At 39.6% G+C, this 22,747-nt stretch overlaps 1 protein-coding gene across 1 annotated transcript in view; it reads right to left on the reverse strand.

Moving 5' to 3' along the window:
- Positions 1-22,747, reverse strand: part of LOC122792799 (extracellular matrix organizing protein FRAS1-like) — a 4,352,848-nt gene that overhangs the window by 1,139,455 nt on the left and 3,190,646 nt on the right. The window contains exon 50 of the mRNA XM_044060368.1: positions 7,096-7,246. Within this exon, the coding sequence (XP_043916303.1) occupies positions 7,096-7,246 (151 nt within the window). The remainder of the gene's footprint in view (positions 1-7,095; positions 7,247-22,747) is intronic.

Below are 22,747 nucleotides of genomic sequence, written 5' to 3' on the forward strand. Positions count from 1 at the left end.
AATTTTGCTTTGACATGATCTGGCAAGTTCTGCTCCTTAAGCCAAGCATGCCTTCTAAGAACCAACACAGTGACAGCAGCCCTGCAAGATGCTTCTAAGGCAGCAAACCCACATTGCAAAGCATGTTTACCAACTTGGTTAGCAGAATGCATTAACTCTTGTAAATCTTTGTGTTCTGTACAGTCAGGAATCAACAACATTTTTTGTTTAATTAGCTCCATAATATGCTGCTGATACTTTAACATATGAAATGGGCAATTTAAAGCCCTAATGACAAAAGTAGTACAGGTGTATACCTTTTTACCCCATCTGTCTAAAAGTCTAGAATCCCTGTCCAACGGGGTAGGATTTTTGCCAGTTGTAGCCTTAATGCCTTTAGGTCCCTAGGAAATGGTATCTGGATCTGCAGTAGGATTCTTAAAAAGGAATTTGTGTGAGTCAGGTACTCTATAGTACCTGCCAGGTTTCCTGGGAGCTGGAGGCAAAGTATCAGGGGTAAGGCTTTCCAAGAAGACATCATCTACAATTTCCAAAACAGGAGGGATGGCTAGAGGCTTGCGCTGAGGCAAGCTTAAAAATTCCTTGAGTCTCTTTTTGGACTGGGAGTAGTCCTGGCTTTCCCAGCAGAAATTCTCTCTAATGGTGTGCAGGGTTTCACCAAAGGAAAAATCTTCTGGAGGGGAAGCAGAGGGAATGGAATCCTCTGCATCAGAATCCTCATAGGTAGAGAAGGGTATGTCCTGGTAATCAGAAAGATCAGAGTTAACAGATTCCTGATCAGAAGAATCAGAAGGAAAATCATTTCTTGGTCTTTTTGAGGGGTAAGGCTGGCTTCCCCTAATTAAAGTAATGAGGTCCTCAGCCATTCTAAGCATTTGTTTTTGTGGCATGTGGGCCTGAGAATGCGCTTTGGTCATCGGTTTCCTAGGCGTAATGCAAACTTTAGGCCTGAGAAATTCAGTATTTTTGGTTTGAAATGAAATCGTTGGTTTACTATGAAAATCGGAAGGCCTGAATATACCCTCAGAAGCCAATGACTGCACAGTGGCTCCAGACCCATCCAAGGCAGAGACATCCGCAGGTTCCATAGTCGAAGAAGCATCTCACGGCATACTGGACTCTGAATGGGTCTCAGTAGAGGCCTGGGAATCTGTAGAAGCAGTTATCAGGGGCTGCAAAAGCTCCTCACTGAGTACCGACAGACTGGCGTTTTTTCAGAAGACCAGTAGTCAGATGGCTTATCGAAGCCATTTCAAAGTACGTTGATCGAGAGCGAAAGAATTTAGCTAGAAAAATTGCCCAACGACGAATAGCTCGGGCATTGAACAAGGCACAAAACCAACAGCAAGGGACATTGTGGTCTGGGACTAAACAGGTGATGCAGTAAGATTGAAAATCTATGTGAGGTATTTGCTTTCCACAGGCAAGACCATTATGATTTTTTTTCTGACATCGGATAGGGCAAGAAAAAAGGATCCCCAATGGGGTACTTATCTTTTAGAAGACTTCAGGTCTGAAACTCGAAAAACTAAAATTTCAGGAGCCGGCCGACCAGCAAATGTGAACTGCTTCTGCTTCGGGCACCGCACGGCAAGAAGGACTGATGTAATGGTGTCAGCTGCATGTTTTATACCCCTGACAGTCTGACGTCATGGAAGAAGCAACAGCATCCAACACAGAAATCCCAAGACTCTGGTATTCAGGCCGGCTGAGGGCTACCTGCAGGCAGATAACCCAAATGTGATGACTGCAACAGTGAAACACGAAGAACAATACATGCAGAATAATATTTTGGAGAAGTAATGTTGGATTGATGATAATTGTATAAAATAATATACGTGTTGTATAATGTTTTTAACTGTGAACATGTTAATATAGTTTGCTTTTATATAAATGTACATTTGCTTTTAAGTGTTAAGTGATAATTTAATAAAGGTGTTCAAAAATAAATAAATAGACGAAAATGTGATCCAAGCACACAAAACCTTAGGAAACATCTGCAGTCTGGATAAATTGGAATGTAATAAGCATTTCTTAAATCTAAAGTTGGCAAAAAACTGAAAGAGGAAAAAAGGGGTAACAGGTTGTGAAGTAAAAGCATTTTAAACTTGGACAGCATCACATACTGGTTTAGGAAAGAAAGGACTAGAACTGGTCTCCAGGCATTTTCTTTCTTTGGCACTAGAAACACTTGAATAAAAACCTCTTCCCAAGTGGAAAGAGGGAACTCTTTCTGTCATCCCCCCCAACCACCACCCTCCCAGACAAAGCATTTGCTGTAAGGCAGAAGGGAACAGCGGAGTTTGGTCTGTTGGTTGTGAAGTAGTTCCTTGGAAAAGACAGATTTATTCTAATTGCCAGGGGTAACCCTGTTAAATCAGTCACAAAAAACATTTGTCTGAAACAAGCTGCTGCCAAAGACAGAAATGGAGATTCAGACTTTATGGAAGGGATAATGGACTGCCATGATAGGAGAGGGGAAGAAGGTCCCTTACATAGTGATTATGTTTGACTGCCCTTTGTTCTGGGGTGGTTTTGCTTTCTTTTTGGAACCTTATTGCCACTGTTTTTTTAAATTTTTGCTTACCAGTACTTTGCTGCAACTGTTTTATTTTGTTTCTTGCTAAAGTGGACAAGAGAGCAGAAAACCATGGGAAACTTTGGAGGAGGAGGACTGAAAAATCTGAACTTAGCCCTCTCATAATATTTTTGATGACCTCTGCAGCAGAGGGTCCAAGAACTAAATCTCCATCCAAAGGAGAGTTTAAAATCACGTTTTTACATCTTCTGGGAGGTTCTGAGAATGTAGTCAGGCAAACCTTCTCAACAGAGTACCAGTGACAACAGCCCTGGATGTAATATCTACAGAGTCATAAACACATTTTAAACAATGAGTACTGACCTAAGAAACAGAAGAAACAAAACACCAAAGCAATTTTTTTCTTCTCAGAAGGAAACTGTAGATAAAATAGTTCTCATACTTTCACAATTATTCAGAATACATTTTAACATATATACCTGAAAATTCATTTTTTTAATTAAAGTTGCAGCTGCATACACATTTCCCCCAAATTTATCAATTGTTTTACCATCCTTGTCCAAAGTGGATTTATTAGAATTAACAAAATGCTTGCCAGTAGCTATAGCTGCTGGGTCACATCTGGGATGAGTATATAAACATTTTAAAGACTAAGGACTTTCTACATTTTATCTGCTTTCTTAGATATGGCAGGCTGGTTGTCAGGGGGGGCTGAAGATTTTGGGAATTCCAGATTTAACAACTTAGGCTATTTTCTCAGAAACTAAGAAACCTTAATGACTGTAAAAATGGCACATTCTGGAAACAATCTCAGAGAAAGAGAATCCTTCACAGGGAGGTTCAGATAACATGCTCTCATCTGAGTCGGAATAATAAATCTGAGCAGAAAAATCTTTATCTGTTCTATCACATTCCTCTCTAGATGCAATTTCTTGAATCTCTTCAGGAAAACAGGAACCAATTTTTCTTTTACCAGAAATCACCTGATAAGAATAATCAATAGCCTTTACAACATCCTGTGCCAGACTTAAACACTGCTGTCCAATAAAACAGGTGTAGGAGAATATACATGTTTAGTTTTCTGTTCCTTTGCCAAGAAAGTTGGTGCAAAGAGAATTATTAATAGCAGCAGCTTCCCCAGATTTGGATATAACATTCTGGCTAAACAGGGGCACCTTCCTTGACCCTTCTCCCAAAACCAACAAAAGATGCTCTCTCTCTCTCTTGCCCACTGAGAGAACCCCAACAGCTCCAGAGAATCTGGCAGATCCCTGGTCCATAGTGGCTACATGGACAACACTAATAGTACCCAAGGAAAAATATGAGTGGTCTGAGGAACCAGCATCGGCCACAGCAGTCAGTCACCCACATGTGGCTGAAGCAAATTGCTAGTCTGCTGTGGTGGCAAAGGCTGTTTAGTTAACCTTCTTTTTATGGCTGGAATAAGGACTGACTGTGTCTGTTCCATGATCAAGAAGAAAATGGTACTTCTTTCCCAGGGACACTAAGCAGCATGAGTCAATAAAAATTTAAAAAAGTATTTAAAAGACTCTTTTCCAAATAGAAAAACACTCCCAATACATTTTCCTGTCCCCAAATTTGAAATTATTGTCTATGATGACACCTAATAGTTTTGTAGATGGGTCAGGGGAGATTATTGTGCCATCATTTGATTTTATGGTAAAGGTAAAAGCAGTAGACCTACATGTTGGTGAAAATAGCAGCATTTTAGTTTTTTTGGGATTTAGGATCAGATGATGTTCAGAAAGCCAGTTTTCTATTGTATTAAAGGTGGTCTGGGTAGCTGACCATAACTCTACTGGAGATGTAGCTGAGCAAATCAGAGTAGAATCATCAGCATATTGGATACAGCTGACTTTTGGGATGACAGTATAAAGGTCGTTAATGAAGATGAAGAACAGCAAGGGCCCTAGTATAGAGCCTTGTGGTACTCCGAGAATGTTAGGTAGAAGGTTAGAGAGTTTGTTCTGCCAGAGGACAGCCTGCTGTCAACCATTCAGGTAGGATTGAAACCATTGGAGGGCTCCAGTATCTAGACAGAATGTTTGCAGGGTGTGGATTAAACGTTGGTGATCAACCATATCGAATGCCTTGGAAAGATCCAAAAAGAGGGCTGAGGATATATAATTATTGTTGCGATTATGGTTTATGGTGTTAGTAAAGGCTAGGAGTGCTGAAGTAGTGCTGTGATGAGGATGGAAGCCATGCTGAGTGTCTGCCATAAGGCGATTTTCCTGACATTTACTCAGTTACCTGCTACAGCAAAAGCCATGGTTTGCAGTGAGCTTACAGATCATCAAAGGGATCTCATTGTTGAAACGTATCAGTCATAAGATGGGTACAAAAAAAATTTCCACAGCAATGGATTTACCATGGAACACAGTGAAGACAGTCATCAAAAAGTGGAGAAAACATGGGACAACGGTGGCGTTGCAAAGAACTGGACACCCCTCCAAAATCGATGAAAAGGCAAGACGAAAACTGGTCAGGGAGGCTGACAAGAGACCTACAACAACACTGAACGAGCTGCAGGAATTTCTGGCAAGTACTGATTCTGTATTACATGTGACAACAATCTCCCATATTCTCCATATGTCTGGGCTATGGGGTAGGGTTGCTAGATGGAAACCTTTTTCTTACACAGAAAAATATCCAGGCCTGGCTAAAATTTGCAAAACAATACATCAAGTCTCCCAAAAGCATGTGAGAAAATGTGTTATGTTCTGATGAGACCAAGGTTGAACTTTCTGGATGCAATTGCAAAAGGTACGTTTGGTGAAAAACATTTTGCATCACCAAAAAGAACACCATCCCCATGGTGAAGCATGGTGGTGGCAGTATCATGCTTTAGGGTTGCTTTTTTTCAGCTGTAACTGGGGATTTAGTCAAGGTGGAGGGAATTAAGAACAGTTAAAAATACCAGTCACTGCAAGAAAGCTGAAGATGAAGAGGAATTTCACCTTTCAACACGACAATGACCCCAAGCACACACCCAAATCAACAAAAGAATGGCTTCACCAGAAGAAGATTAACGTTTTGGAATGGCTCAGCCAGAGCCCAGACCTAAATCCAATAGAAAATCTGTGGGGTGACCTGAAGAGGGCTGTGCACAAGAAATGGCCTCGCAATCTTGCAAGGAAGAGTGGGCAAATATTGCCAAGTCCAGATGAGCCATGCTGATAAACTCCTACCCAAGAAGACTGAATGCTGTAATTAAATCAAAAGGTGCTTCAATAAAGTATTAGTTTAAGGGTGTGCACACTTATGCAACCAGCTTATTGTATGTTTTTTATTTTGTATATTTTTTCCCCTAACAGAGTTTCCAATTGAATTCTACAGGTTATATGTCACATTAAAGGTGGAAAACGTTTTGAAACGATTTACTGTGGTCTAATTTTTTTATATCACAAAAACCTGGCATTTTAACAGGGGTCTGTAAACTTTTTATATCCACTGTATGTGTAAGTTTTTTTCCCCCCAAAACGAACTTATCTGCCCAGCAATGGGACAGGCACAAGGTGACTGTTGACTCGCAAAAGCCTGCAGAGGAGTGCTTACTCCAGTGGCAATAAAGCGCTGAAGGGCTTCTTGCCCAAACTACCTTTTTAGTTTACTCAGCTTGAGATGACTAAAGGTTTGAAGACATGGAAGGTATCATGAAGCTTTAGAAACTGGCTGGCTGTTATATCCCATACAGAGTATAACCCATATAGCTTTGGCTACTGCAGTGATAAATATGAAAAACATATTAAGGTACTTAGGGATTAAATAAACAAACAGCCACGTTCCACTGGTGTGGGGCATGATGTCATAGTACACATAGGAGTAGTGCCAAACTGGAGTGGACTGAATGAGCACTCCACTGGTTCTCAAAATTATTTCTGTATTGTTGAACAGGTTAACCACTCTAGATCACTAACTGTTTTGAAAAAGGGCTACTAAAAGTGCATAGAGACAAAGCAGCACTGAGATGAAGACTGTCAAATTTCTCTGTAGGCAATCTGGGAAGTAGGAGGTATGTGACTGTTACAAGCTTGTCGTATATCACTGAAACTGCAATGTGTTAACTGCACTAGTCTTGAACTACTAATCACCAGCTCAGGCTCTTAATGTTTAATTTAAGATCAAATTGTAGAACAACAGGGTCTATGACTACACAACATAACGGTAAGAGTCACATCAATGACATCTAATACATAAAACAAAAAAGTACAGGAAAAGGTTTTTCATCAGCATCAGAACAAGTGATAAGATAACTTACTAGGGTTTTGCAGCTAAGCACCTCTACAGAAGCCCATTACAACTTAAAGAATATTGTGCATCAGAGTACCTCACCAAAACAAGGGAGTACCTTTTTAGGAAAGACACACAAGGAATTGATTACTACCACTTAATGTTAACAATTTTGTTAGTTAAAAACGAAGAATAATCACACAGTTATAAACAAGGTGAGAAGGAAGTCCTGCTCTCCTTAAGGTACATGCCTGACAGTGAATGCATGTAAAAGGTACACACGGTAGAATGTACAAACTTACCTTGTGTAAAGGTACTGACTACAGTTGCTGGCTTCAGCTTGTTCTCCAAGTAGCCATACTTTGGTCCAGTGGTTATCTCATACACCAGCTGCTTATCTTCAGTGTCTGGGTCTACCGTTAGCAGTTCTTTTCTGGAAATGAGGTTGGCGGCCTGGCAGAAGACATACACATTACTCTTCAAAACACTGAATAGCAAAGAAAAACAGTCTTATGAACCAAGGCTAGCTTTCATAATGAAAACTTCACCTCCTTGTATTACTGGCATTGAGATTAGACAGCTAATATACCAGAACCATTTCTATGATTAAGCCAGGATAAAACAGCTCTAAAGATTAAGTGAAAGGTTAATCAACTTGCTTTCATACAAGAAACAATCAGTTCTAGGTTTCTGCTCTAGTTTAACATTTGAAAATATCTGACATTCTTAAAGCATCCGTATTGAACATAATCTTATTCAGTTTTTTTTTTTTAATTCTTCTTTTTGGTCCCCTCGTAGCCATCCAGGCATTTCAAGTTGCCAGGTGATCCATTTTTCTTCATCATTCCTAATATCAGAAGCTTCTAGAAGAGGAAGGCAAGACCCAGAGACAGCACATGCCATCATTGTTTTTAAAGATTTTCTGATGCTCCTAACAGCTCACATCCCCTGCACACTTCAGTCAGCTTGACTGGAACATATACACCATTGACTAGGCTTGTGTCACCATGTTCCTGCACACTGGAATGCAGTGCAAAGCCTTCACTGAGGTGGTGCTCCTGCAGAAGGACCTGTCTGACTCTCTCCCCTGAGAGTGGTAAGCTAGCTTTTACTTTATAATGTCACCCCTCCCTTCCAGCTCCTCCAGTGCTACGGCCACTAATCAAATCAGTGCTACCACTGGAAACCACAGAATTTGCTACTTGTTCACCTTCAACCACATCAGTAGTTTTGTATTAACTGAACAGTGATGCAAAGGAATGCAAAACAGCTCATTCAGAAAACATAAAGGGAACGCTTTGTACTGTGGCTATTTGAAATGTGATGCAAGTGGTTGATAGTCTTACCTATGACAATATGACAATAAGACATGATTAATAATAAAAAAAAAAAAATAACAAAACATACAACTTTTGTTGTGAAAAAGCATAACAAATCCTCAAATCTGGAAACCATCTGAAAAGCCGGGATCCACTACAAGAGTTAGTTTCAAAACATATAGACTGAATGCCCAAAAAAGTGAACTTACACATTGTAAGTCTGAGATGGCCATTTTCAAGAATATTCTTTTCTCCAAGGCATAGTGATGTCCGAGTTTGCGTGTGTGTGTGTGTGTGTGTGTGTGTGTGTGTGTGTGTGTGTGTACATATATATATATATATATATATGTATATATGTATATATATATATATATATATATATATATATATATATATATATATATATATATATATGTATATATATATATATATATATATGTATATATATATATATATATATATATATATATATATATATATATATATATATATATATATATATATATATATATATATATATATATATATATATATATATATGTATATATGTATATATATATATATATATATATGTATATATATATATAAATATATATATATATATATATATATAAAATGTGTTTGTCTATAACCACTTTGGCAATGTGATTATCAAAGGAAAGGTTGCTATCTACATGGGTCCCCAGGTCCCTAATTACATCTTCCGTACTTAGTGGATTACCACCTATGTGATAATTCGTGGGCACTTTGTTTTTCTCAAAGGGGATGACTATGCATTTTTTGGCATTCAGCTTGAGGCCATAGTTTTGACACCAGGTATCTGTCTTTGTAAGACCCTTCTGGAGGATGTCTGTGTCAGCCGGAGAGTCGATTATGGCCCCCAGTTTGCAGTCATCTGCGAACTTGGTCAGACATAGTCCTCCCATGCTTGCCTGTACCTCAGAGAAGTATATACCAAACAGGAGGGGTCCTAGGACCGAGCCCTGTGGGACGCCACTTGTAACCGGTTTAGAGTCGGACATGGCACCCGCAACTCTGACCATGTGTGTTTTATTTGTGAGCCAGTTGGCCACCCATCTCGTGACATAGGGGTTAATGTTCAAGCTGGTGAGCTTAACTATGATGCCAGAGTGGGGAGTGGTGTTGAAGGCCTTAGCGAGGTCCAGGTAGGCTGTGTGGACTACCTTTCCTTCATCTATGGTCTTGGTAACTGTTTCAAAGAAGTCAACTAGGTTTAGGAGGCAAGATCTGCCTTTAACAAAACCGAATTGGGTAGGGTCCAGTGTCTGGAGGTTCCATGATGATTCGCTCCATAGCTTTGCAGACCAGGCTAGTCAAGCTTATAGGGCAATAGTTCCTAGGTTCTGTTGTGGCTCCACCTTTGTGAAGAAGGAAGACTGTTGCTGTATGACATTCTTCAGGTACATAGCCTGTGGTAAGGTTGAGTCTGAAAAGTGAATTTAGGTAAGGGTTTAGTTCCTTTTGGAGCTCGTGTAAGATGTAGCCTGGGACACCATACGGTCCCATTGATACTGTGTTCTTAGCTTTGGATAGGACTGTTTTTACCTGTGTGTCTGTGATGTCTGGGGCTCTGCATTCTTCTGGGATGGACACGGGCTCTTTTGGGGGTGAGGGATAGGTTTGCACTGAACTTGTCAGCCAGGATGTTGGCAATGTCAGTCGGTTCAGTGTACTTTTTACCATTTTGCACTAGCTCAGAGAATATCTGAGAGTTGACACCTAGATTTTTGACATAGCTAAAGAAGGCTTTGTAGTTATCTTTAGAGTCCTTGGCAATTTTTCTTTCGAAACTGGCCTTGGATGATTTTATGAGGGATCATAGTTTCTTGCTAATATTGATCAGTGATGCCTTTCCTTTTTGGGATTTTTCTCTATCATGTAGTAGTTTCCTCCTTCTGTTGTATAGCTTATTTATGGCTGGGGACCACCAGACTGGTTTCCTCTTTTTGGAGGAGTGAGTCTTGGTTTTACTTGGGATGTCTCGATTCATGCATCCCTGTAGATGCTCATAGAATGCACTTGTAAAGGATTCTGCGGTTTGGGCAGCATTATCCTTTAGCAAGGGGGCTTTGAAACTTTCCACCTCGGTCTTGAGAAGTGTGAAGTTGGCTTTTGAAAAGTTTTTCACAGTGGTTTCCTTGACTGGGGTTGGAGTCGGGATGCGGATGTCCAGTGTGATTAGTTTATGATCTGATCTTACCAGCGAGGGGTTTACCTCTGGTGTGGAGCAGTGATCCCTCATGTTGGTGATGATCAGGTCCGGTATGTTGTCACCTCTTGTGGGTGTGGTGACCAGCTGTTCCATGGCGTTTGAGTTTATAAACTCTAGGAAGCGTTGGGCAAAGGAGTTTGTACTTGAGTAGTTATCCCAGTCAATATTTGGGTAGTTGAAATCTCCCAATATCATAGTGTTAGGTAGGACCTTTATATTTTCCAGTGTTCTCAGGAATTCACACTGACGTCCCACTCACTAGACTGAACAAGGAGAAGGTTACTGTAAGCTGCCTGTCTGGTGCCAGGATCCGCCACATAACACAAGCACTCAGGTCACTCCAAAACAAGTACAAATATGACTCTGTCATTGTACATGTTGGTGTGAACGGGGTCCTGAGACAAGGTAGGTGATCTGTAGCAGGCTATGATCTGAAAAGCAGCTTTGCCCACTGTTAGTTGCACATGGATGGTCTCCAAGGCCTTGTGCTGTGCTATTAACCTGGAAGTGTGGGTATCCTTTATGAAAATGGATACACCCCCTCCTTTTGTATTTTGGTCCGGGTTCTGGGGCCGAAAGGTATGGTATGAGTTGTAGCCTGGTAGTGCTGGGGTGCTCTCTGCAGCTTTGAACCAGGTTTCTGTTACTGCACAGATATCGATTTGCTCCATGGTAAGGAGTGCCTCAAGTGCATGCATTTTGAGGTTTAGACTTCTGGCATTGAGTAGCATTACCTTCAGTTTCTGGTTTCTTGTGTTGTTTATGGTGGTGGGTTTGTCTTTTGAGCCTTGCCTAAAAAAGGCACTATGGGGGTGGCAAGAGCCTTGGCCAGTATTCAAAAGCCTAAGGGCGACAGGTGCAAGCCATCTCTGGCGAAGCAGTGTGGCTTGTCGAGCATGTCGTCCCAGGCTGACAGACACTGGATCCCCTTTGAATGACACCAATAGCTTAGCCAATTGTTAAAACTCATCATTTTTTCTTCGTACTGTGGCATCATTCTTGGTGAGGGCAAGATGCTACTCAGGGTCAGGGTCATACCGGCCTGGGCTACATGATCAGAGAGATCCTCTATGTCTCTTTTCATGTAGTCCAGGGAGGTACATCACAGGCCGTTCACACCAACATGTACAATGACAGAGTCATATTTGTACTTGTTTTGGAGTGACCTGAGTGCTTGTGTTATGTGGCAGATCCTGGCAACCGACAGGCAGCTTACAGTAACCTTCTCCTTGTTCAGTCTAGTGAGTGGGACGTCAGTGTGCCTGACAATAGAGTTACCTATTACTAGTGTATTGGGTGTGTTGTTGTGCCTTAAGGGCTGTGGTTGCGTGGTACACTGACTTTGTGAAGTATGTGATACGTGGTTGTTGTTTGAAGGTGGAGATGGCTTGGATGTCTGCTTTGGAGGTCTCTGCTGCTTAGGCAGATTTTTATTTAGAGCCTCTGAGTATGTTTTTGAGTATTTATGTGTGTTGTTTGCTGGTGCATGTATGACTGTTTTATGTGTGACTGGAAGTGTGGTGCAAGTGTTTCCCTTCTCCTCCTGACTGGCTGTTCCAGCCTTGGGTTGAGAGAGCTTGGCCTCCAGTTTGGCTGTATAGTTGCATCTCTCACATACATTTCTGTTTGTTGGAAGGAGGAGAGGGTTGTCCGTGTAGATGAGGTAATTGTAACATTGCCTCAAGATTCCCAGATTCAACAGCTGGACTGGAGAGTATACCTAAAACTGCCCTTTGGACATGCCTGTATGGGTAACTGAACTGTTTTACTTGGTTGTCCGGTAGGGACAAAATAGGGAGCCTTGTACTATTGTATAGTAAAGGGGGAGGTGTTGTGTTAGCGTTTATTAGTGCTTACTGAGAGCATGGAGCAACTGCTGGGCTGTAAAAGGAAATTTAGAGTGCTTAATTTGAGAGTTTGACTAGATCTAAGGGAAAAATTGAAGAGCAGACTTCGTGGAGCCTGGAATAGTTTAACCCTAGCTAACTGGCGGGCACTGCGCAGTGCACAAAACCGCGCAAATGCGGGTTTTAAGGCAGGGAGATGAATGAGATAGGAATTAGCCCAAAACGGCCAATAAACTACAAGTTGCTGGGCTGTGACCACTCCTCCAGGGACAGATAGGCTGCTCAAAGCTCCCCACTCTCACTGGTGAACAGAGAAACTTCCTCCTATCCAAGTAAGGATATGGGCAACACCTGAACTTATATCACAGTCCTGAATTCAGCAGAACCTGAAAACTGGACTAGACTTGCTTAGAAAAGGGGGGAAACAAGAATATTTTTTGTTTTTTTTTTTCTTTTTAGACAGAGATACAATGAACTTTCACAAAAACACTTAAAATGCTTATATCAGGCTAGCGCACTTTAGTGTGTAGCCTACAACAGTTAAACAGCACAAAAAAAAGACTTTAAAAAGTGCTAACAGCAAAAAAACAGCTTAAGTATGCAGCAGAGAGTTTTTTAAAGCTCAGAAATGCTAGAAATTGCTTTTGAGCGAGACTAGCAGTTGCAGGAGAAAATGCAGAGAAAAAAATACTTATATCAATTGAAAGTCACGTGATCTCACAAATAAATCGAAAAAAAAGAAAGAGTAGTGAACTGTATTAAAAAATGTAGAGTGCAAATAGCTATGCTACAGGAGGCACACTTGGAAAGAACTGAGCATGTGAATTTGATAAAGAAAGGTTTTCAGGATGGATATTCAGCAGAATACCTGGGACAAAAGATGAGAGGAGCACTTATATTAATTGCAAAAGAAGCTCCAATAGCAATAGAAGAGGATAAAAAAGACAATAACAAGAAAGATAACATGATATCCTGTAGAGGTAGTAGAAATATTTTCAAAATTTTATGAAAATTTGTCTAAAGCAGAGAAACATGGAAATCAAGAGAGGGTACAAATGGAAATGTTTATGGAAGAATTAAATACGCCAAGGACAGATGTAGATGAGGCTCAAATTACTAACAAAACAGGAGGGGATGAGATAAAAATGGTGACATATAACCAATCTACAGGAAAGTCCCCAGAAATAGACTGTATTCCTGTGGAAGTTTGGAAGCTAGGAGGATAGGAACTGAGAAAGATCTGGAAGGTTTTGTTTAACTGTTTTTTAAGAGGAGGAGAGGTACCAACATTTTGGAAGAAAGCAGTGGTAGCTGTAATACCCAAACAGCATAAAGATCCATCAGATCCACTTCAAACAGGCCCATTTCAATACTAAATCGTGATTATAAAGTGTTTATGTCTATAATGACTAAAAGAATGAAAAAAGTGATGCCAAAATGATAGATATGCATCAATGTGGTTTTGTGGCGGGGAGGCAAATATTTCACATTAACAGAACAGTGATGATCCAGAGAGAAGCAGAATGCAATAAAATACCACTGTTGTTGGTGGGTCTTGATGCACAGAAAGCACTTGAGAGAGTAAGCTGTGGTTTTATGAACAAAGAAATGGAAGCATTTACATACCCTGATAAAATTATAAGGTTCATTAGGAGGATATATGAGGTATAGGAGGCAAAAATTAAAGTGGGTGGGGTCCTCTATGATAATCTCTGCTTGAGCAGAGGAACCAGGCAGGGGTGTCCCCTCTCGTCTTTGCTATTTGCATTATATTTAGAACCACTGGCAAAGAAAACAAGCCACTCAGAAATTTAAGGATACAATCAGCAAGGTAGTCAAGAAAAACTGGCTCTATTTGCAGATGACATTATTTTATACTTGACAAAACAAGAAAGGGACATTACAGTGTTATGAACATATTGAAATAGTTTCAAACCTTTTCGGGATACAAAATTAATGGAGTTAAATCAAACGCAATAGCGGTAAATTATGTACTCATATATGAATTGGTTCAGAAATATCCATACTTCTGGGGATATGATAAAAAGAAACATTTAGGAACATGGATTAAAAATTATACTGATGTGGCAGCTAAGGATATGTGAGAAGAGACTAAACAAATGATGCAAAATCTGAGAAAATGGAAGCTCAGTTATATGGGTATCGATAGTAAGATAACAAGCAGTTACATTTTTTAGTCCCTTTAGTCTTACATACAGGTCAGGCATATTGTTATCACCAGAAGAGAATAAAGAGCTGAAGGACTTCATCTGGGAGGATAGGAAGACGGCAAGAGTCGTGGGATAAGCTTATTCTTCTAATAAAACAAGGCAAAATAGGATTACCTGAGCTGAAGAGGTACTTTAGAGCAACACAGTTAAGGCTCCTATACATAGCACAAGCAGAAAACCATAATTCAAAGTGGAAGAGATGATGAAGAAATAAGGGGGAAGCTCAAGAAACAAGGAGAGAATGGGACTTTAGATGCAGGCCTTTAAGAACAGCAACCATAACCATACAGAATATTATATTAATTAAGTAGCAAAAAGTATTCTACGAACTAAGACAACATGGGAATGGAGAAAGAAGTTTCTGCTGATAGGGAAAACTGCAATTAGGGATACAGACAACAGGCAAGAGGGGGTTGGAATATATTGGAGAAAAATGGCAAAAGAATCAAGGTATTGGAAGCAAAAAACTAGAGAGGAAAAGGTAACAGAATGGGAAGACGCCAAGTACTTATTTGGACTGCTGGTTAGACACTGCCTTCCCTATCAAGGACTGATATCAGAGTATAGGCAAAGTGAAAGAAACAGGGGGGCCCTAAAGGAAAGACTAGCACTAGGAGAGTTTTTTGTAGAATCTTAAACAGAAGTTGCAGTTAAGAAAGGAATAATTAGTAGAGCATATAAAATACGCATGATAACTATAAGAATCAATCAGAGGTCAGAAATGGTTTACTATCATAATTTTACATCCAACTCCGTCGACTGTACTATGTTCGAACATGGAAAGTCGAAAACGGCAATGTCGAACTTCAAAAGCAAGCCTAGGAACAGGTTTTAACACGGGTTGAAATAGGGGCGAGGTTTGTAGTTCGGCAATAGCAGTGAACACCTATCTCAACCCGTATTAAAACCATTCCTAGGCTTGCTTTTGAAGTTTGACATTGCTGTGTTCAACTTTCCGTGTTCGAACACAGTGCAGTCGACAGAGTTGGATTCAAAATTATGATAGTAAACCTCAGAAATGATTGGGAAGAGAGGTTAGATAAGCAAGTCACAAAGAAACAATGGGGGGGATATATGTATGTCTCCCAAATATGCAACAAAATCTAGAAGATTTAGGTTCTTTGCTTGGAAGTCTTTACATAGCTACTTGTATACCCCAAGTAGACTCCAAAGATGTTTTTCTTCAAGTAGACAGCAAATGTTGGAGGTGTGATGGAGAAGAAAGAGGTAACTGGGAATGTATTTTCTGGGAGTATAATGAGTTGGCAGACTTTAAAGATTCCCTGCAGACTGTTCTGTCCGATGCTGGGTAAGCAATTTGGATTAACTAGGTAAATAATTTTTTAAGCTATGATAAAGAATCGGAATTGCCTAGACATAGTAAGGCCTTGCAGAGTCTAACTATGACGGCTGCCAAAAAAGCAATTACTAGAAAATGGAAATCAAAGTCTAAACCAACTTTACTAGAAGTAGTGAAGATAGTAACACAGACAAAACTAGAAGTAGGATCTTTAGAAAATGGTACGAGCAAATTGCATAAGAATAAAATGGGAAATGTGGGATCAATACATGCATAAGAGGAACAAGGTTTTAAAGAAGGCAGGATATGAATGAGCTAGGTAATGGTTGACTATGACTGGATACATTAAAATTGATGTATAACGTTTGCAGCTACACTTGTGTCGGCATGATTTGTAATGTATAATGTTTGAAACTGAGATTGTGTTGTTATGGTTTATTTTCATTTCTATAAATGTAAGATTGCCTAGGTCACACATGATAATTTAATAAAGATTTTTTTTTAAACAAGAAACAAGTACAACTGTGCCTTTACACTCACCAGAGAGTGTACTTGCAGAGAATAGGAATTACTGCTGCATTAGAGTGTCTAAACAATCATCGGCTGGCATCTGCCCTGCAGGTAAATGTTAAAAAGCACTACAGATTACACCACTTTCTTTAATTTTTTTGTTGAGAAGAGACCACATAGTAGGCCCTTCTTAAAGGCAATCTTTCCCCTGACTCCTCTGTCAGAAAAGCCATCAAGGACTTGTAATACGTCTTTAAGAACCTGTGTATAAGCCTTGGAAGGGAATCTTTGTTGATTGTTTTAGGAAAGGGTTCCGGGCAGGGGATAAGACATGGGAAAGGGTCCAATCCCTTAATCATATTTTACAACTGCTTATCCCAATGCTGATTCTTAGCAAGTTACCCAAACTGCTGGTTAAAAGTGGGTAGGACCCCATTACTGCAGTAGTGCTCACGGTACTGAAGCATCTGCTGTTACAATGAGTGTACCTGCAGAATTATACAATGTTCATTACATGGACTGCTGACACAGTAGATTACTCACTGTTATGAAAAGTAACGTCTCAACTGTACAGATTTTCACAGAATGTCCAGATTTTTGCCTAACATTTTTAGTCAGTCAGTTCCTCATAAAATTGTGTTTTTCTGGCAAATCATTGGCAAATCATTGCAGGTCGAAGTCAGAAAATAATAACAGACATTTGAGTTTTAGACTTCATGTTCTACAGAAAAAATAATTGTAATGCAAAACCTGTTAGTCCATCAACTTTTTAAGTTTGCAACAGCAATACTTAAAAAGAGTCTCTATTTGTTGGGCCTTTGTCCCCCCATTATTTATAGCTTTGTCCAGATTTCTTGCTCTAAGAGGTTGAGAAGTATGAATAAAGCAGTTTTAACTCCAAGGGGTCAGAGAAAAATTCATCATACCCTACAGTATAGTATAACACAGTAAAGAAAGCCATATTCATGGACTGGATATATTGTTTGTAATGTTTAGAAAAGGTGTGCACAGTTGCCCAAAGAAGCTGTTTCTCAGATACTCTGAGTAGGTACATTTCTGAAGACTTATGTTATGGTGACTGCTGACCTGGTAGACCAGGCTCTGACCTGTTCCCCACAGGTTTTACACTGATTTTTTGCAGCAAAAGTTAATGTCATTTATGGTTGTCAACAGCAGAGAGGCAAGGTGTTTGCATGTGCCACACTGGTAGGGTTGGCAGGGAGGGGATAGGATGAAACACGCAATGATCAACTCTTCTATCCCTAAAGAGGACTTGGGAATCCTACTGCTTGTCCACTATTTTGGTGAAGATCTGAGGCTTTGTAGGCCATCATCTCAATTACAGGGGCCTACAATGATGCCATGACGCTCTTCAAACAAACTTCTAGTAACCTTAACTAAGTCTAATAACATTGCTGGTGACTCCCTATTCTCCAATACCATCGGTAGATATTGGAATCTTCTACCTACTGCTCTAACTTCCATTCCCTCCCCTGTTCTCTTTAAACAAAAGCTGAAAAAACACCTTAAAATACACTGGTTATGCCCATGCTTCAATCCTGGCTAAAAATTGTGACTTCCACAATTTTTCTTTTTTTCTCTCTCTCTCTCTCTTTAACACCTTCTTTCTTTTCGCTCTCTACTACCTACACTTTGAGAAGTTTCCCTAACAATCTAATTCTTTTACAAGTAGCATCTATTACAATCCATTAAAGAATTTTGTATGTAAAAGAACTTTGTTGAATGTGCTCTACTCTTGCCACAAATATTTTACTGTTATAGAACCTTACTATTTTGTATTTCTATAACTACAACTTAATTGTTTTCTCTATAGGGTATGCATGTAGAATTCTGTAATGTAGTCTTGAATCATGTTTAACCTGCTACTTATTTTTTCTTTTTATGTATAACGTAACTGTGTTTTGTCTCTATGTGGAGCTTTTCTCCCCGGGCCTCTGCTGAAAATAGAAATATATCCAGTCAGACTAGCCCGGTAAACAAATGTAAAATAAAATAAATAAAATAAAATTATATCACTGTACTAGCTCCTCATCTCATTAAGCATTCTGAACAGCAACTGTCTTTATGATTGTTTAATTTTTCAATTATTTCTCAATTATTTATTTTATTTATTTATCATTTGTTGACCGGGAAAGTCCAACTAGGTTCCACAGAGCCTGTTTTCAGCGGAGGCCCGGGGAGAAATACTCCAGATGCATGTCTTTGGAATGTGGGAGGAAACCGGAGTACCCGGAGGAAACCCACGCGAACACAGGGAGAACATGCAAACTCCACACAGAAGGCACCCCAGCCGAGAATCGAACCGGAGAACCTCTTGCTGTGAGGCAACAACATTAACCGCTGCACCACTGATGCCGCCCTTAATATATTGAGTGACATTAGTTTGCTTGATTGTTCTGATGAAGTCCAAAGGTTTGATGAAGCGCTTAACATTGTTTATTTTACAATAAACTTTTTAGATTCCTGGTGTTGGAATTACTGCCACCGAGCCTTGTAATATATGGGCCTATTTTTTTTTTTTAATTAGTTTAGTGATGGGCGCACAGTTACACGCTTTTTTGTTGAAAACACATCAAAAACTAGGCATGCTATACAGAAACAAATATTTTCTGAGTAGTACCCTGCTACCCTCTATTTGGCAGACTGTTAAAGCTCAGAACTCCTCCCACTGCTTTTCTGTGGGTGGGAAGGACCAGTCAGCTGCCAGAAGCAGGACAGCCCTTCACAGACAGAAGCCCTATAGTTTTTTGCTTGGGCTCAAAAGGAATAACAGATGGAAATGCAAACTTTGCAAACACCTACTGTTGCAAACTAAAAAGCAAACACACACACAGACAAGACACACACACACACACACACACACACACACACACAGGATTAAGTTTATGAGAGGATCTCAAATGCAACACTCCTTTCCTACATTGCTTTATCAAAATTTAAGAAGCATGAGGGGGATCCATAGGCAGACATGGCAACTAAATGCAACTTAATGGTGCATATGGTAAGCCATCCAGAAGTAGGTCACACAAATACTTAAAGACCAGAAGGATATTAATCTCAACAGACCCCCCACTATGGTAATGTTATTATCTAGTAGCAGGCTTGTTGGCCTCCTTTAACACCTGCTGCACATCACCCTATAACAAGTGCCCAAATAGAGTAAAGACTCAATCATCCAAGCTGTCAAATTAAGTTTATCCAAACCGGGGTGCACCAGTCACTCTTCAGACTCTGTGAGTAGGATCCAAGGTGTAAGGAAATTTGTAGTAATTGCCCTTAGCCAACACTATTAACACAGAATTCAGACTGCCTGGGCAACAGATGTCACAACAATGATCTTTGGCATTTTTCTCTGAACTTTGAAATGTACCTTTTGAATCAGTGGAAAAAGTGGAAACACATACAGGAACAATCCTGCCCAAGGGAATGAGTGTGTTTTTGCCCTCCAAGTTTGGCTTCAAGAATGTTTGAAACCGAATTTCTCCACTATTTTGACATGAGACAAATAGACCTACCTCAAGCATTTGGACTAGTATCCTGGAACACCACTGCCTTAAGTTTCCACTCATGTGGGTCTGCCCAAGATCTGCTCAGTCTGTCTACCACAACATAATACTCTGATGGGATGGATGAAGCCTAAAGAGTCAGAGAATACTGAGAAGCCAGCTCTCAGGCTATCACTGCCAAATGGTGCCGTGCGAAAAACCTCATATCCCCATGCCTGTTAAGATACCACAACACTGTGGTGCTGTCGATAATCAGCTGGAGACCACAGATGAAGAAAAAACCTTCAAGAAGTGAATCACTGCCAACATCTCCTGGATACTGATGTGCTTTCATGCATCCATGGGCCCTCAGAGTAACTTGCACTTGCTATCCCTTTCACATAGCTCCCCATCAAAGTCAGCCAAATCTGTCTGGGCATACTACACTGGTATCACAGGGGAAAATGGAAGTCCTGAATAGATACTCAACTGTTCTCTCCACCACTCTAACTCTCACCTGATGAAAGGATGCACTGGTAACTGGGTTTCCAGGAAAGAAGATGAGAGGCCCAACAATTTCAGACATACCACTTAATTGTCCTCATGTGAAGATGAGCCAGTGGTATAACACTGAAGAAATGGCAGCCCCTGCAAGTACGGCAATTGCACGGCTCCAAAGTTCCAAATTACAATAAAAATAGAGAGCCAGCAAACTGTAGCATTTGAATATTTAAATGGCTAATTAGCCTTGTATCATGAAAAAAAAACATAAACAGACCGGTTTCGGCTATATAAAGTACATAGCCTTCATCAGTGTTAAAAGACAATGATGCAATTGCTTCCTTTTATAATTAGACCCATGAGTAAATCCTCGACTAATTGGTCCATCACAAATGCTCATTAAGCCCTGGTGGGAATAAACCCCCCAGCTTTATAATCTATTTCTTTTCCTTATTGTTTAGTATTTGGTGCCACCCCACTTTGACCTTTTGCCAGTAATTTTATCAATCACCATAAATCTGAAAAGTGCGTTTGTGTGTCCCAGTGAATGCTTATATAGTGCATTGGTAATTTTCTTTGTTCTGATATCACAATAGTGTTTCCGATATTCTGAGTCTAAGGGGTAGAGAGCTCTGTCCAACACAAAATGCAGAAGAGGTACATGTGGCAAGGTAGGCCTCCCAATCTGTCCTGCAACTGGCAAAAAATGAGATGTCATACATGTTGCCAGTATTTTTACTTGTAAATTGTTTCGATTTCATGACTTTGCCACAATAAGTGCAGTGTTCACAGGGAATGCAGCCCATAAGTAGATTACCCGTTAAGGTAGTTTCATTTCCAATAGCGGGTAATGCCATCATACCGTACAAGTTGGAGTGGAACTTTTTGTGACATTTTTGGACTTATTCCTTATTATTATGACCCTATCATAAGCCTGAGGGCTTTAGGTTTGCTAAAAAACATATCATTTACAGTATCTGATCTATGGAATACATTTAATGGACTGGTGTATATTGCAAACTAGGATAGGCGCTCTATGGGGTTGTATAAATGGATGCATCATTTATTTTCTTTCTAGTGCCGAAAATACAACTTACTTATTAGGAGGCCAGGCCTTTTTACTCCATTGGGACTAAAACTGTGTGTAATATATGTGCGAACACTCTCGGGTGCATTTTCAGCCCCAAAACGAACTAAATATTATTTTGTTAGTATCGTGGAAAATTTCATGATCAGGTATCGGGACTTTGTTTTTCGAAGGAGTAACATTTTTCCAAAAGATCATAACAGTCATGCATGCCAATGTATATTTATTAACCTGCAGGATAGGGACAGTCTTGTATTGAAGATGAAATGTATTATGTTGAAAGGGTTTAGCTATGTTTACTACTTATGTGTGAAGTTTTACAGTGTTCTAATCATTAGCCATTAGTTTATATCAAGGGGAGACCAATACTATGTGAATAGACCTTGCTAATCAAACTGAATATCTAGGAAGGGATCATCACACTAAAGGATAGTTATCTATACAATTTTAGTATAGATCTACTACAAACTAATAGCACATTTCTGCGCACAATTTTGGTCACAGTAATCTTCTGTATACGGTGTTGGATTCCATTAATATTTTGATAAATTATATGTAAATGATTGCTGATCTAATGCTGCCAATTTGAACAGTATGGTAGTGGGTTGCATTTTTTATTTTTACTAGAGGAACTATTGGTTGGACCCAATGTCTGGTCTCTAGGATATTAGCTGTACCTTTTGATTATAATTATATGCTTTCATATGATCACAGCAAGGGCTATTATTGTTCGGGTACATCTGAAGGTAGAAACCAGGTATGAACAAATGGACGTAGCACTGTTATCTAATCCCTGTTCATGAAAAGACTATGCTCTTTCAAACATTTTTGATGGGACCAAGAGATTATGTTCACTACTACAAAAACGGGCTATTATGGTACATTTGGAATTCAAATGTTGAATATATGGATAAATTTCAAATGGACATAGCACTGCTCTGTATACTTTATACTGAGTGAAGGATTTTCTCCTTTTTGGGCAAGAATACACTATATTGGTTATTTGGTGTCTATTGATACCATATCCCAAGGATACTGCTAACTTATTCCAGAGATCCACTCTGGGCAATCAAATATTATTATAATTCCTCTGGTTTCTACAATATTGGTGATTGCATTTGTATTTTTATTTTCCTATAAATTACTTTCTGTTCCAAGGGGCAGGCACTGGCCAGCAGCCACATACAAAAATATTTCTGTATATATATATATATATATATATATATATATATATATATATATATATATATATATATATATATATATATATTGGATTTTCTGACAATACTAATGGACCTAACTAAATTACTACAGGGATTATCATCAGATCGAGACGATCTGGGTATATTTCGTTTGGGTTCAACAACCAATCAAAACAATGGAATTGATCATTTACAATCTGAAAATACATGCAAAACAC

The sequence above is a fragment of the Protopterus annectens genome, chromosome 2.part0 (genome assembly GCF_019279795.1).
Source record: "Protopterus annectens isolate FY-2018-M chromosome 2.part0, PAN1.0, whole genome shotgun sequence".
Classification (NCBI taxonomy): domain Eukaryota; kingdom Metazoa; phylum Chordata; order Ceratodontiformes; family Protopteridae; genus Protopterus; species Protopterus annectens.